Source organism: Hetaerina americana, unplaced genomic scaffold, assembly GCF_022747635.1.
Source record: "Hetaerina americana unplaced genomic scaffold, ioHetAmer1.1.p SCAF_28, whole genome shotgun sequence".
NCBI lineage: Eukaryota > Metazoa > Arthropoda > Insecta > Odonata > Calopterygidae > Hetaerina > Hetaerina americana.
Genome location: NW_027286852.1, coordinates 481,345 through 492,474, shown reverse-complemented (window position 1 = coordinate 492,474; position 11,130 = coordinate 481,345). Strand labels below are relative to the sequence as shown.

At 39.6% G+C, this 11,130-nt stretch overlaps 1 protein-coding gene across 1 annotated transcript in view; it reads right to left on the bottom strand.

The window, feature by feature from the left end:
- Positions 1 to 8,557: 8,557 nt before the first annotated feature.
- The window catches only part of LOC139689842 (ras-like GTP-binding protein RhoL), a 75,977-nt gene continuing 73,404 nt past the window's right edge, over positions 8,558 to 11,130 (bottom strand). Inside the window, exon 5 of the mRNA XM_071586935.1 lies at positions 8,558 to 9,764. Coding sequence (XP_071443036.1) covers positions 9,529 to 9,764 — 236 coding nt within the window. The 3' untranslated portion in view covers positions 8,558 to 9,528. The remainder of the gene's footprint in view (positions 9,765 to 11,130) is intronic.

Sequence of the window (11,130 nt, the reverse complement as noted above, 5' to 3'; positions counted from 1 at the left end):
GTTGAGATAGAAGATGATGATTGGGGCTCAGAGGTAATGAGAAGCAAATTCAACTGAGCCATGAAGGACAAAAAGGCTCCAGGAATTGATGAAACTGCCAGAAATGATAAACACCCTTGGCTACGACAATGGAAGACCACCCGAGTACTTGGAGAAGAGTGTGGTGATTTCAGAGCCAAAGGAAACAAAAACAGATTAATGCAAAGGACACAGAGTTAATTAGTTGAAGAATAGAGGGAAAGATAAAGAGGAAGTCTCATGAAAAAACCAATTTGGATTCAGGAAAAAACAGAGAACACTCAGGATAGTGGCCAAAAAAGCAACACATGTAAATTGGCCATAATGTGTGGCATTCATGGACTTGGTGAAGGTCTTCGACAATGTCAAATGGAACTAGTTGCTCTGTTGGTAGAAGTGCTTGGAATAAGCTACAATGACAGAAGGATAACCAGTCACCCCCAAATAGTTATGTCATGCAAATGAAAAACAAGGAAAATGGAAGCCAAAGTTAAGGAGTAAGACAAGGGTGCAAAGCTCTCACCAGGAGTATTCCACATTTATCTACCACCCTGTTTGGTTATCTATCGGGTAAGGTAGATTTTGAATGGACAAGCCACCGAATGGTACAGGGACAACTTCCTTGCCCCTCCTAATAAAACACCATTCAAAATCCCACGCTGCAATAAGCCCCTCTTCATCTCCATGTTCTTCATTCCGTCCAACATCCCTATTCTTACTCTTATCCCTACTTCCTTGTTTTCCTAACATTCTCCCCTCTGTCACAGTCTTCAACATCCCACTGCTAATCAATATGCTCTGCATCCGATTTTTCTGTCTCCTCATGATTTCTCCAAGGGAGACCACTGCAAACTTTCATCATTCTCTCACCACATCTTCCACCACACTTTTTTCTCTATTCGTACCTCTCTCAATTTATTATTAATCTCTTTGTACTTCCTTCTGCATAACTCTGGGTTTATATTGTTACATTTCCTTCTCTCATCTATTTTTCTAATCATCTCATTCGTGATCCATGGTTTTCTTGTCCTTTTCTTACTAACAGTTCCTATAGTTTCTTTAGGGGCTTTCAATATCCCTTTTTTCATTTATTTCCCTTTTTCCTTGATAGTATTCAGCTCCTTTCCCTCGCTCATGATTTTCTCTACAGTCTGCTGATACTCCTTCCTTGTCAATCCAGTTAATGCTTCTACATTCCATTTCCTTACCCTTTCCGCCCCTGCCTTATCTTTTTGATTTGGGTGCTCCCCTTCAAGAGTACTAAATTGTGATCACAATCCTCGCCTGCTCCCAGGAATCTGTGCAAGTTGATCACGCTGTTCCTTAACCTGTGCCTAACCATAATATAATCTAACTGACACCTTTCTGAGTCACCTGACATTTTCTATATATATGTATGCCTTTTGTGGTGTCTAAACCAAGTGTTGGTGACAACTAACACCCGTGTCCTGCAGAATTAAATTCCTTTTTTCCCACAGTCATTCCTTGTTCATAAAAACGTTGCCTCCCTCTCACCACCATCTCTTCCTTGGCCTACCATTACTCTCCAATCCCCCATCTCTCTTAAGATTTTAAGGGTCTCTTATTTAAAATGAACACCTGGTTCGTGAATTTGGAAACTGCAGACGTTTCGCACACCACTAATTCCATGTTAACTGTTGGGCCTTGAGAGTGCAGCATCGGCAGAAAAGAGAACATAGTGTGGTTCATCCACCCTAGCGTGGAGGAGGGAGGCATCTGCTCGGTCGATTGCCCCTTCATGGTCACCTACAACATCATTTTGCACCATTTAATATCTGTGGCAATAAACCCCCTCTTTAACAGATGACTCAACCAACTTGCTCTTAATTGTGGCAGTTGCTCTAGTCGCCAGCATCACGACAAGTGGTGACCCAGACGTGATTGTATTTTACATGCGCAATGACAAGGTTTATTGGACCAATTGTTCCGGTGATGTTAAATCCATTTTGTGTATGTGCACATGTGGCTTACCATAACCGGAAAAGGGAGTGTGTGGAGGTTAATTGCAGTTTGCTGCTTTTTTGGAGGAAAACCCAGTTTCTGGTTCTCGCAGTGAGAGAGCCAGCCTTTCTGACAACAATCACTCAAGATGTGACAAAATTTTACTGTCTTCTGCGTATTAGGGAACCGGCATGCCCAGGAGGTTGAAGGCATATATATTCACAGACCCCACAAATGACAGGTAGTACACCCATACACCAGAAAGATGGCGTCCAATGTTGTTATGCTCTCGTGTGATGTCTGTAAAAAACACTTCGAACACACTGATAAACTAATCTGCTGCGATTACTGCACAAGGTTTTTTCATCCTAAGTGCACCGGACTTAAGGACCTGCCACTAAAGGCGTTATTGGAGTGCCGTGATCTATTTTGGAAGTGTTTTTTCTGTCGAGCGTCCGACGTCAAAATTTCTAACATGGCGTCGGACATTGAATTTCTGAAGCGAGAACTAGTGAAGCTGAAAGCAGATCGTGAAGTTATTGCTTTGAGTGACAAATGTGTGGTCTCCTCTGCTGTCCGCCAAAACTCTGATAAACCCACTCCAGGCACTCTTGGCCAAGTGACATCGTGTTCCGAGGTAACACGCATCCACAGTCGTCCGTTCACGCGAGGCTTTAAACGGCAGAATGCATCTGCTGAGCCTGCCATGCCCTGCGTTCAACAGCCTACCTCCCTATCATCTGAAACTTCTTCTGAAGCGATCATCTCCCAACCGAGTGTAACTATTTCACCTAATCCTTCTTCCAATTCTCCTAACGACGGCTTCATTGAAGTGAAAAAGCGGCGACGCCGACCACCTATTATGGGCTCCTCCAATAACAAGAGCTCTATCTCCGGCATCTCGCGGCGTTCTCATGTTCATGTCTGGAATTTTCTTCCTGACACGACGAAAGACGAAATCATGTCCTATCTGAAGGTTAATTTGCCGGATCTTCTTGATTCTGCTGTAGACATTGAGCAACTTAAGGTAACCAGAGGCAATTACGCCTCCTTTCATTTGTCTGTGAATCAAGATTTACGTGAAAAGCTCCTTACCCCAGAGTTCTGGCCAAAAAATATCTGTATCGGAAATTATTCTTTTCGGAGACTCCGCCCGGAAATTGCGGCAGGATAACTACGCAATTAAAGATTCTCCATATTAACATTCAGTGTTTGCGCAATAAACTGATTGACCTTGAAGTATTTATGAGTGAACATAACCCTGATGTGATTTGTGTAAATGAGCACTGGCTTCAGAAGGGGGAACTGCTTTTGTTCCGACTTACTGGTTACGTTCTCGCCGATGCTTTTTGCCGAGCAACAAGTAAAAATGGTGGTGTATTAATCCTAGTGTCTGTGAGACTGACATATTCCTCAGTGCCACTTATCCAGTTCTCCAATCCCCTTAATGAAGATCACCTGTTCGAGTCCAGTCTGTCTCGTATCAAAGGAAACAACCGTGATTATATAATTGTTACGATTTATCGTTCTCCAGCCAGTGATTTTGACGTGTTCCTTTCTAAATTTTATACATTGTTGGAATTAATCCATAAGTCTATTCCTAACCCGTTGCTGATTATAACCGGCGACTTCAACTGCAACCTACTAGAAAGCTCTAAAGCTAAATATGATCTGTTTGACATTTTGTCTTCCTTTGGCCTTTCCGTTACTAATATGGTAGCCACTAGAGTTTGCAGAACTACTTTTACTCTTCTAGATGTAGTTCTTACAAATTCCAGTGCAGAGTTATCTGAAACCGTAACAATCGAGTCTCATATTTCTGACCATTTTCCTCTTCTAGCCACTTTCACCTTCAGTGATAATAGTAACAGCAAGACCATTTTCAGAAGAAAATTTTCCGATGAGAATATTTCTAACTTCTTTGAGCGGCTAAGCTCCCATGACTGGTCGAATGTTTACAGCGATTACTGTTTTGACGACAACTTTCTTTACTTCTATTCTACTTACCTTGAATACTTCAATTTTTGTTTTCCCATTGGGCCAATTAGGTTCAAAACCTCAGTTTTATATCATAATAAGAAACCCTGGGTTACCGATGAAATTCGTAATCTTTCAAGGTACATGAAAGATTTAGCAGCATATTTTAGAAATAAAACTGACTCCTCCAGTCAACACGAATACTCCACTTTGAAAAAGGAATACAGGACTATTCTTTACAATGCCAAACGATCATATAACAATTCTCGAATTACTAATGCCTCTAACAAATCTAGGGAAGCCTGGAAAATAATTAATGAATCCAAATCTATCTCAAATGTCAACTCTGACATTGTACTTCGTAATACTTCTGGAAAGCTCAATCAAAATACTATACAGATGGCATCCTCCCTCAATGAACATTACCTATCTCAGATAACTCCTACAAATCAGTGTAACAGTGGCAAATATCCCCTTATTTCCAACTCTTGTAACTCGCTATTCTTATATCCCTGTTCGGAACATGAATTAACTAAGGCAATGTCCAAAATTAGTAATAAATACTCTGCAGGTCTTGATGGAATACCAGCCACTATTTTTAAGAAATCTTACGAGGCAATTAAGCATCCATTATTATTTTTAATTAACAAATCTCTAAAGGTAGGGAAATTCCCTGCCACCTTGAAAGTAGCGAAAGTCTTGCCCCTCTACAAGGGCAAAGGACCTAAAGACGATATGAATTCTTATCGGCCCATTTCATTGCTCAACCAATTCGGTAAAATATTTGAATTAATTTTTTACAATCGCTTAATATTATTTCTGGAATCCCATAACTTACTTTCTCCCAACCAACATGGTTTCAGGAAACTCAGGTCTACATCCACAGCTATATATCAAGCAGTTAACAAAATAACTTCTGATCTTGACAATAGATCTGAATCTCTTGCCTTATTTTTCGATTTTTCAAAGGCGTTTGATGCTGTCAATCACAACCTCTTACTTCGAAAAATTGAATGCCTGGGAATAAGAGGGACTTCCCTAGACTGGGTTAGATCCTATCTCCTGGACAGAAAACAATGTGTAGCCTTAAGTAAACAAGGAAGAGAGTTCCTTTCTCCAGTAAAAAGTGTTCTATGTGGTGTACCCCAGGGATCTGTCCTGGGCCCAATCTTGTTCCTTATGTACGTAAATGATCTACCAACATTACTGAACTCTGTACCAGGCGTGCTGCCTGTCGTCTATGCTGATGACACAAATGTCCTCGTGTCTGCCTCCTCTGTAGACACACTAATATTAACCTCTGTTTCCGTTACCCAGCTGTTACATGAGTGGTGTCTCCTCAATTCCCTCCTCCTCAATGTTAGTAAATCTTCTTTAATTACTTTGCTAATAAGAATAAATCAGCTGCTTGCATAACTGTAAATATTGATAACGAACTTATTGTACAAAAAAGTAAATCATGTTTTCTAGGCATCTCTATTGACAGTCGTCTGTCTTGGGATGACCATATTCTCAAACTTCGTAATAAGTTGAGTTCACTCTGTCATCTTATCAGATTCATTAGGCATACCGTCAATACTGAGGTCTTATTGTCTCTTTATTATAGTGAATTTTACTCTCATGTTGTTTATAGTATTCTTTTATGGGGCCCTACACCTAATGCAAATATTATATTTAAAATTCAAAAACGGATCATCCGACTTATTTGCTTTGCTACTCATGCAGCATCCTGTCGTCCCCTCTTTAAAAAATTGAAAATTTTACCCATTCCCTGCGTGTATATGTATTGCGCATCTTTGTATGTCAAAAGCAACTTCTCTAGTTATCTTTCCAATGCCAACGTTCACAATTATAACACAAGGCATTCTGCTGACCTCCACCAAAACTTTGTCAGAACCTGTACCACCGCCCATGGACCTAAACATATGGGCCTCAGGATTTTTAATAAACTTCCTAAAGAACTGAAAGCACAACATAAGCTGCCTATATTTAAGCTCAACCTTCAGAAATATTTACTCTGTAAAATGTTTTATTCTATTAATGAACTTCTTGTCCCATGAGTTTCTTTGTATTTAAACATGTACTTAGTATTTATCATTTCTTTATATAACATTGACGTGTCCTATATCTGTGCTTGTTTTTTACAATTGTACAAATCTGCTGGGCAAATAAAATTACTTACTTACTTACTTACTTACTTACTTACAAATAGCTGAAATACATGTTGATCCAGTCCACACCCGACTAGGATGAAATTAGGTGGCTGTTAGAGCACAAACAAATCGGTGAAACACAAAATGTTTTCGACATCTCTGCAAATGAGGAATTCTTGCTTGCAATTAACGGTTGCCTTTTGTAGCCACAGATGTGACACAGCCTATTGTTGGGGAGTACTTCCTTAAGTTCTATGCATTATTGGTGGATATGTATAGCCAGGAGTTCGTGGATGAATATCAGTCCCTGGAATTTTGCTTATGTTTTTGAATAAGAGTAGTAAATCAAAGTTCTGTGATTTTCAAGAAAGAGAAAGACTAAGTTGATTATCAATACAAGAAATCATAAAGTAGAGCAGGTGGAAAATTTTATGTGTTTCGGAAGTGTTTTGTACCAAAATGACCAAAAAACGAGTGGTTATGTAATAGGGATCTAATAAGGAGGATTGCATTAGGCTAAGAAACTTTCACAAGTAGGAGAGAATTGATGACTGGGACGTTGAGTAAGGATGTTAAGAAAAGGCTCCTTTAAACTTTGATATGTAGCTTAGTTATGTATGGCATGGAAACATGGCCATTGAAGCAGGAGGATAGACGTAGATTGGATGCTTTTGAAATGTGGGTGTGGAGAAGAATAGAGAGGGTTAAGTGGACAGAAAGGAAAACAAACGAGGAAAATATAGATAGGTATGGTGGGGGAGGAGAGGGGATCGTTGTGAGAAATCATAAGGAGACGGGAAAAATGGATGAAAAGCATATTGATCACCAGTGGAATGTTGAAGAATGTGATAGAGGGGAGAGTAGGGATAGGGGTGTTGAAGGGAATGAAGTGAGGGAGGAATATTTTGAAATGAAGAGGGGCTTGGTTTAGGGTATGTTGCTGGGTTGTGCTTTTCATTAGGGGAAATTGTGTAGGCTGAGTCTATCCAAAGCCTACCTTAACTAGTAAAACACCAAAAATATCGAGATATCATAACAATTGTAAATAGCAGAAGTTCCAAAATATTGAAGAATTAATGAAAAAAGAAGTAAAGATGTAAAAGCACTTTACAAGCAAAATAAAAATATGTTAAATAGGGAAGCAAAAAAACCAAGGAATTGGATTGGCATATACATAGAAGAGACATGGATAAGGAAAACTACTTATTAATTAATAAAAATTTAAAAAACAGAAAAATGCCCCAAAATTATTTTGAAGCAGAGAAGACTGATTGAGCTGGATTACCAGCGCAGGAAGTGGACAAAATACACAGGGAGCTTGCATTGCAGTGCAATGATGAAAGGAGACAACACACAAGAAATATAAACAGTGCACAGGGATGAAAGAGGCCCATCTATAATCGTAGATGAATGTGACCAAGTCATAAAAGAACTCAAGCAACGCAAGGCAATGGGCCGTGATCAAAATACTGGAGGGAGAAATGTTTCCAAGAAATGGAAGTGAGTCTACAGAATACAATTTAACAATGGCACAGTAAAATAAATGTATACAAAAAGAGTTATTGCAGCAATTCCAAAGGAATTATATAATACCTAAAGCAGACCAACATTTAAGTGCTGAAGATAAAGGATTGTAAGAAATAAGTTTTAAATAAAAATCAATTAAGTAAAAAATGAAAGGAAGAGAGACACAGGGCAGAAGAAAACCATATCCAGAGTAAGTGTATGGAGAAGAATATGAGCAGGATCAAGTTGGAGCCAAAATTTACAGGAAAATAAGAGATTATAAAAGAAACTGAGGAATAGGAGAGAAAAACCTTGGGTGTCATAACAATGATGACAAGAAGTGCTCTCATTTTAATAAAAATAATGACAAGTATGTCAACAGTTATTTGTGTGCCACAACAGGAAAGTGAAATATAGCCAATGGGGCAAGTTAACCACACTCCTCAGTTCTGTCTATTAAACTGGAGCAATGAATTGCTAAAATTTATGCCTAAAATCTTTCCTCATTCCTATGGCTGCGGCGACAATGAAAGCTCTGAAATGTTAGTATAGCATATTCTCTGTAGAAGTTTAAGATTGAGGGAGTGTCCACACAGAAAGGGCCCGAGTCTCAGTGATGCCCGTGGACCATGCTGCAGAGATGAGACATTTATTTCATTTGATGGGCATCAGAACTTTTCAGTCTTGACAGGTTTGACCTTCTCATTTCCCCATTGATGAGAGCGGATTGCAGAGGACTTTTATTTTCAACCATCTTATTTTAAATGCGTCAGACACTTATTTCAATAGCTCTCATGAAGACTAAATGTCAAATAAGGCAATGTTTGAAGGTGTACTCCTGAGGTAAAGAACTTATGTCAATTATATCAGATATATGGTCATTGGGAACATGCACTTAGCATGTTTAAAGAACAACAATTATACTTTTGTTAAAATGATTTATAATGAAATGCAATAACAATAGATTTCATCAGCACTATGCACTACTGTTAAATCAATGATTTATTGGAAAATATTTTTGCCTAATTAAATCATCAAATAGGCATAATTGACTCAGTAATTTTCAAGACATCACTTCATGAGCTGAAGCTTTCTTTTCTGAAAGATGCTGAAAAATAATTTAGATTCACAGTCAAACGAACACAGTCCATAAGTGAAGTTTCAATTGCTTGAAACTGACTGGGGCTCACTTCATGGGCATGATCAACTTGACGGCCAAAAATTGGCACTGATTTAGTTCAGATGACAACCATTTCTTGGCCAACTTCTGTTCTGGGGGAGATGCTCTTTCAATGCCCTCTCTTAAACACCTGCATTTTGCACAGTGGAGTGCATTCACGTTCAACTGCAAAACCATAATACTACTTGTGCATTTGTTAAAGTCATGTTTTATGAAAGGAATTTTTTCTAAGTTAACAGCATTATTTACACAATAACTCTCAATGAACTAACTTATTTGGAATCATTTAGCATATTGTTGGAATCATTTAGCATATTGTTATCATTGAATGACATTTTCTTTCAAAATATATTCATCTATATAAAAATATGCATCAATCCTTGGTTCGTTCTGCTGATATTCAAACAATGATTGGAGCAGTGACTGTGGCATGAGGTAATGTTTACCGACATGGAGATAGTCATACATGTGGAGGACAGCAATTTATGGTCAAGCGTTCATGGCACTCTCTGCTCATCAATGTAGTACAATGGTGCGTGCAACCGCCATGCATTTTCTTCTCACTCAACTCAGCTCTCGTGTGGTTGGGGCCTCTGCTCTGCATTAAACCCGAATGGCACCATGGTAGATGCCACGGGCACAAACCTGTCGCAAGAAGTGTCTTTTTTCGTTTGCAGGGTGGCGCATACCCTCTGCTCCGCACTTGGTGCCGTTTTGATGGATGCCCTTCATTTAAAGGATGCAACACGTAGGCTTCCTCGAGGCAGGCCTCTTCAGCACGCAACGCACGGCTACCTCAAACACTTCCTGGAGACCCTCTCCATTCTTGGCGGAGCACTCGACGTACCGAGCTGCCTTGATGCGCTGGCGCAATTTCTTCCCCTCGATGTTCTGCACCAAGTCCTCCACGGCCGGCTTCTTGGGGTCGTCGTCATTTTCCGTGCTCTGGCGCAAATCCGTTTTCGTGGCTGTTTTTCACATGAGGGTGGGACAAAGCGCACACACAAGAGTCAATGATTAGTCACTTGCATTTGAAAATAATTGAAAGATCCTGAATGATGACTCAGAAACATTAAACTGGCAGCGATTCAATTCACTGTAGTGTGGTTCAGTCCCACTTAATAGTGCAAAAGAAAAACTTTTTTTGCATTTACATGCTTTTATTCAAGAAATGCCAACAAATTATTGGCAAGTGATCACTATGATTCAAATCCCAATATACATGCATTTTCAATACCTTCTCCCAAATGCAGGCAGGAAAAGTTACAACCTCTTCCATATTTCTATAATAATGGAACTTCTCCATCATCTCTTGGCCATAGTGCCCCCTACCACCATTAATAGAATATACATGCATCATGAAATTATATAATATTTAAATTTTAGATAATTTCACATATGGCATCAAGGCGTGGAAAAGACTTGGAAAAACTTGGAAACACAAAATAAAGAGACACTCCCAGTTTTGGTTTTTGAATGCATCAGACCACGTTCCTCAACAGAAAGAGGAAAACTGAGGATGTGGATGATGATGGACACAGAGGGGGGAGAGTTAAGGAGAGTGGGAGGGAGGGGTTGGGTGGCAATCGGGAGGGGTGGGTGTGCCACCTAGGGGGCAAGGTTGAGGATTAGATCCGAGCCGTTGCCAAGGAGCCAGATGCGTGTGGACTGGAGGGTTTAGAGGTTTGGTGGAGTGTCTGAAGGAGGAAGGGAGGCAATAATGGACACATATTGAAACAGTCGTTCAATTGATAACACTGGAGGGAGGCATGTTTGGGGAATTGGTAGAGAGGCTAGTGGGGAAGAAGGTTTAAAATGAGGCATGGTGATTGCTGATGCGGGGTGTGGTGCACTGACCAACTGGAGGAAGGAGGGACAGAGGGTGCAGTGAAGTTGATGGATTACCTATATATTGCATATGGGAGAACCGATTGCCATAAGGTAATCCTTAAAACTTAAATACCACATCATGCAGTGTGTGGAATTTTTTACAGTCTGTGAGCAGCGTTTCAATTTTCAAGGAAAAACTGGAAAATTCAGGCATTTTTATTTAGATATGGAACACTGAAATTTTTGGGAAATATAGGAATAATTGCTCAAGTTCCTTCTTAAGTTCTCAATTTCTTGACTACTGTGGAAAAAAAATGAAGTTGACTCCTACACCATAATTAGGGTTGCTGATTGTTGCTAATTTCAGTATTCCATGACTTCTGAATAATCTGAAAGCGCGTAGACTAGGTACGCAATTTTCCAGAAAATGTTTGAAAAGGAAGAGCTTAATTTAACAGAATTTGTTAGTCAGAAGTTGTCTATTTGTTGAAATAGTTCTGGAAA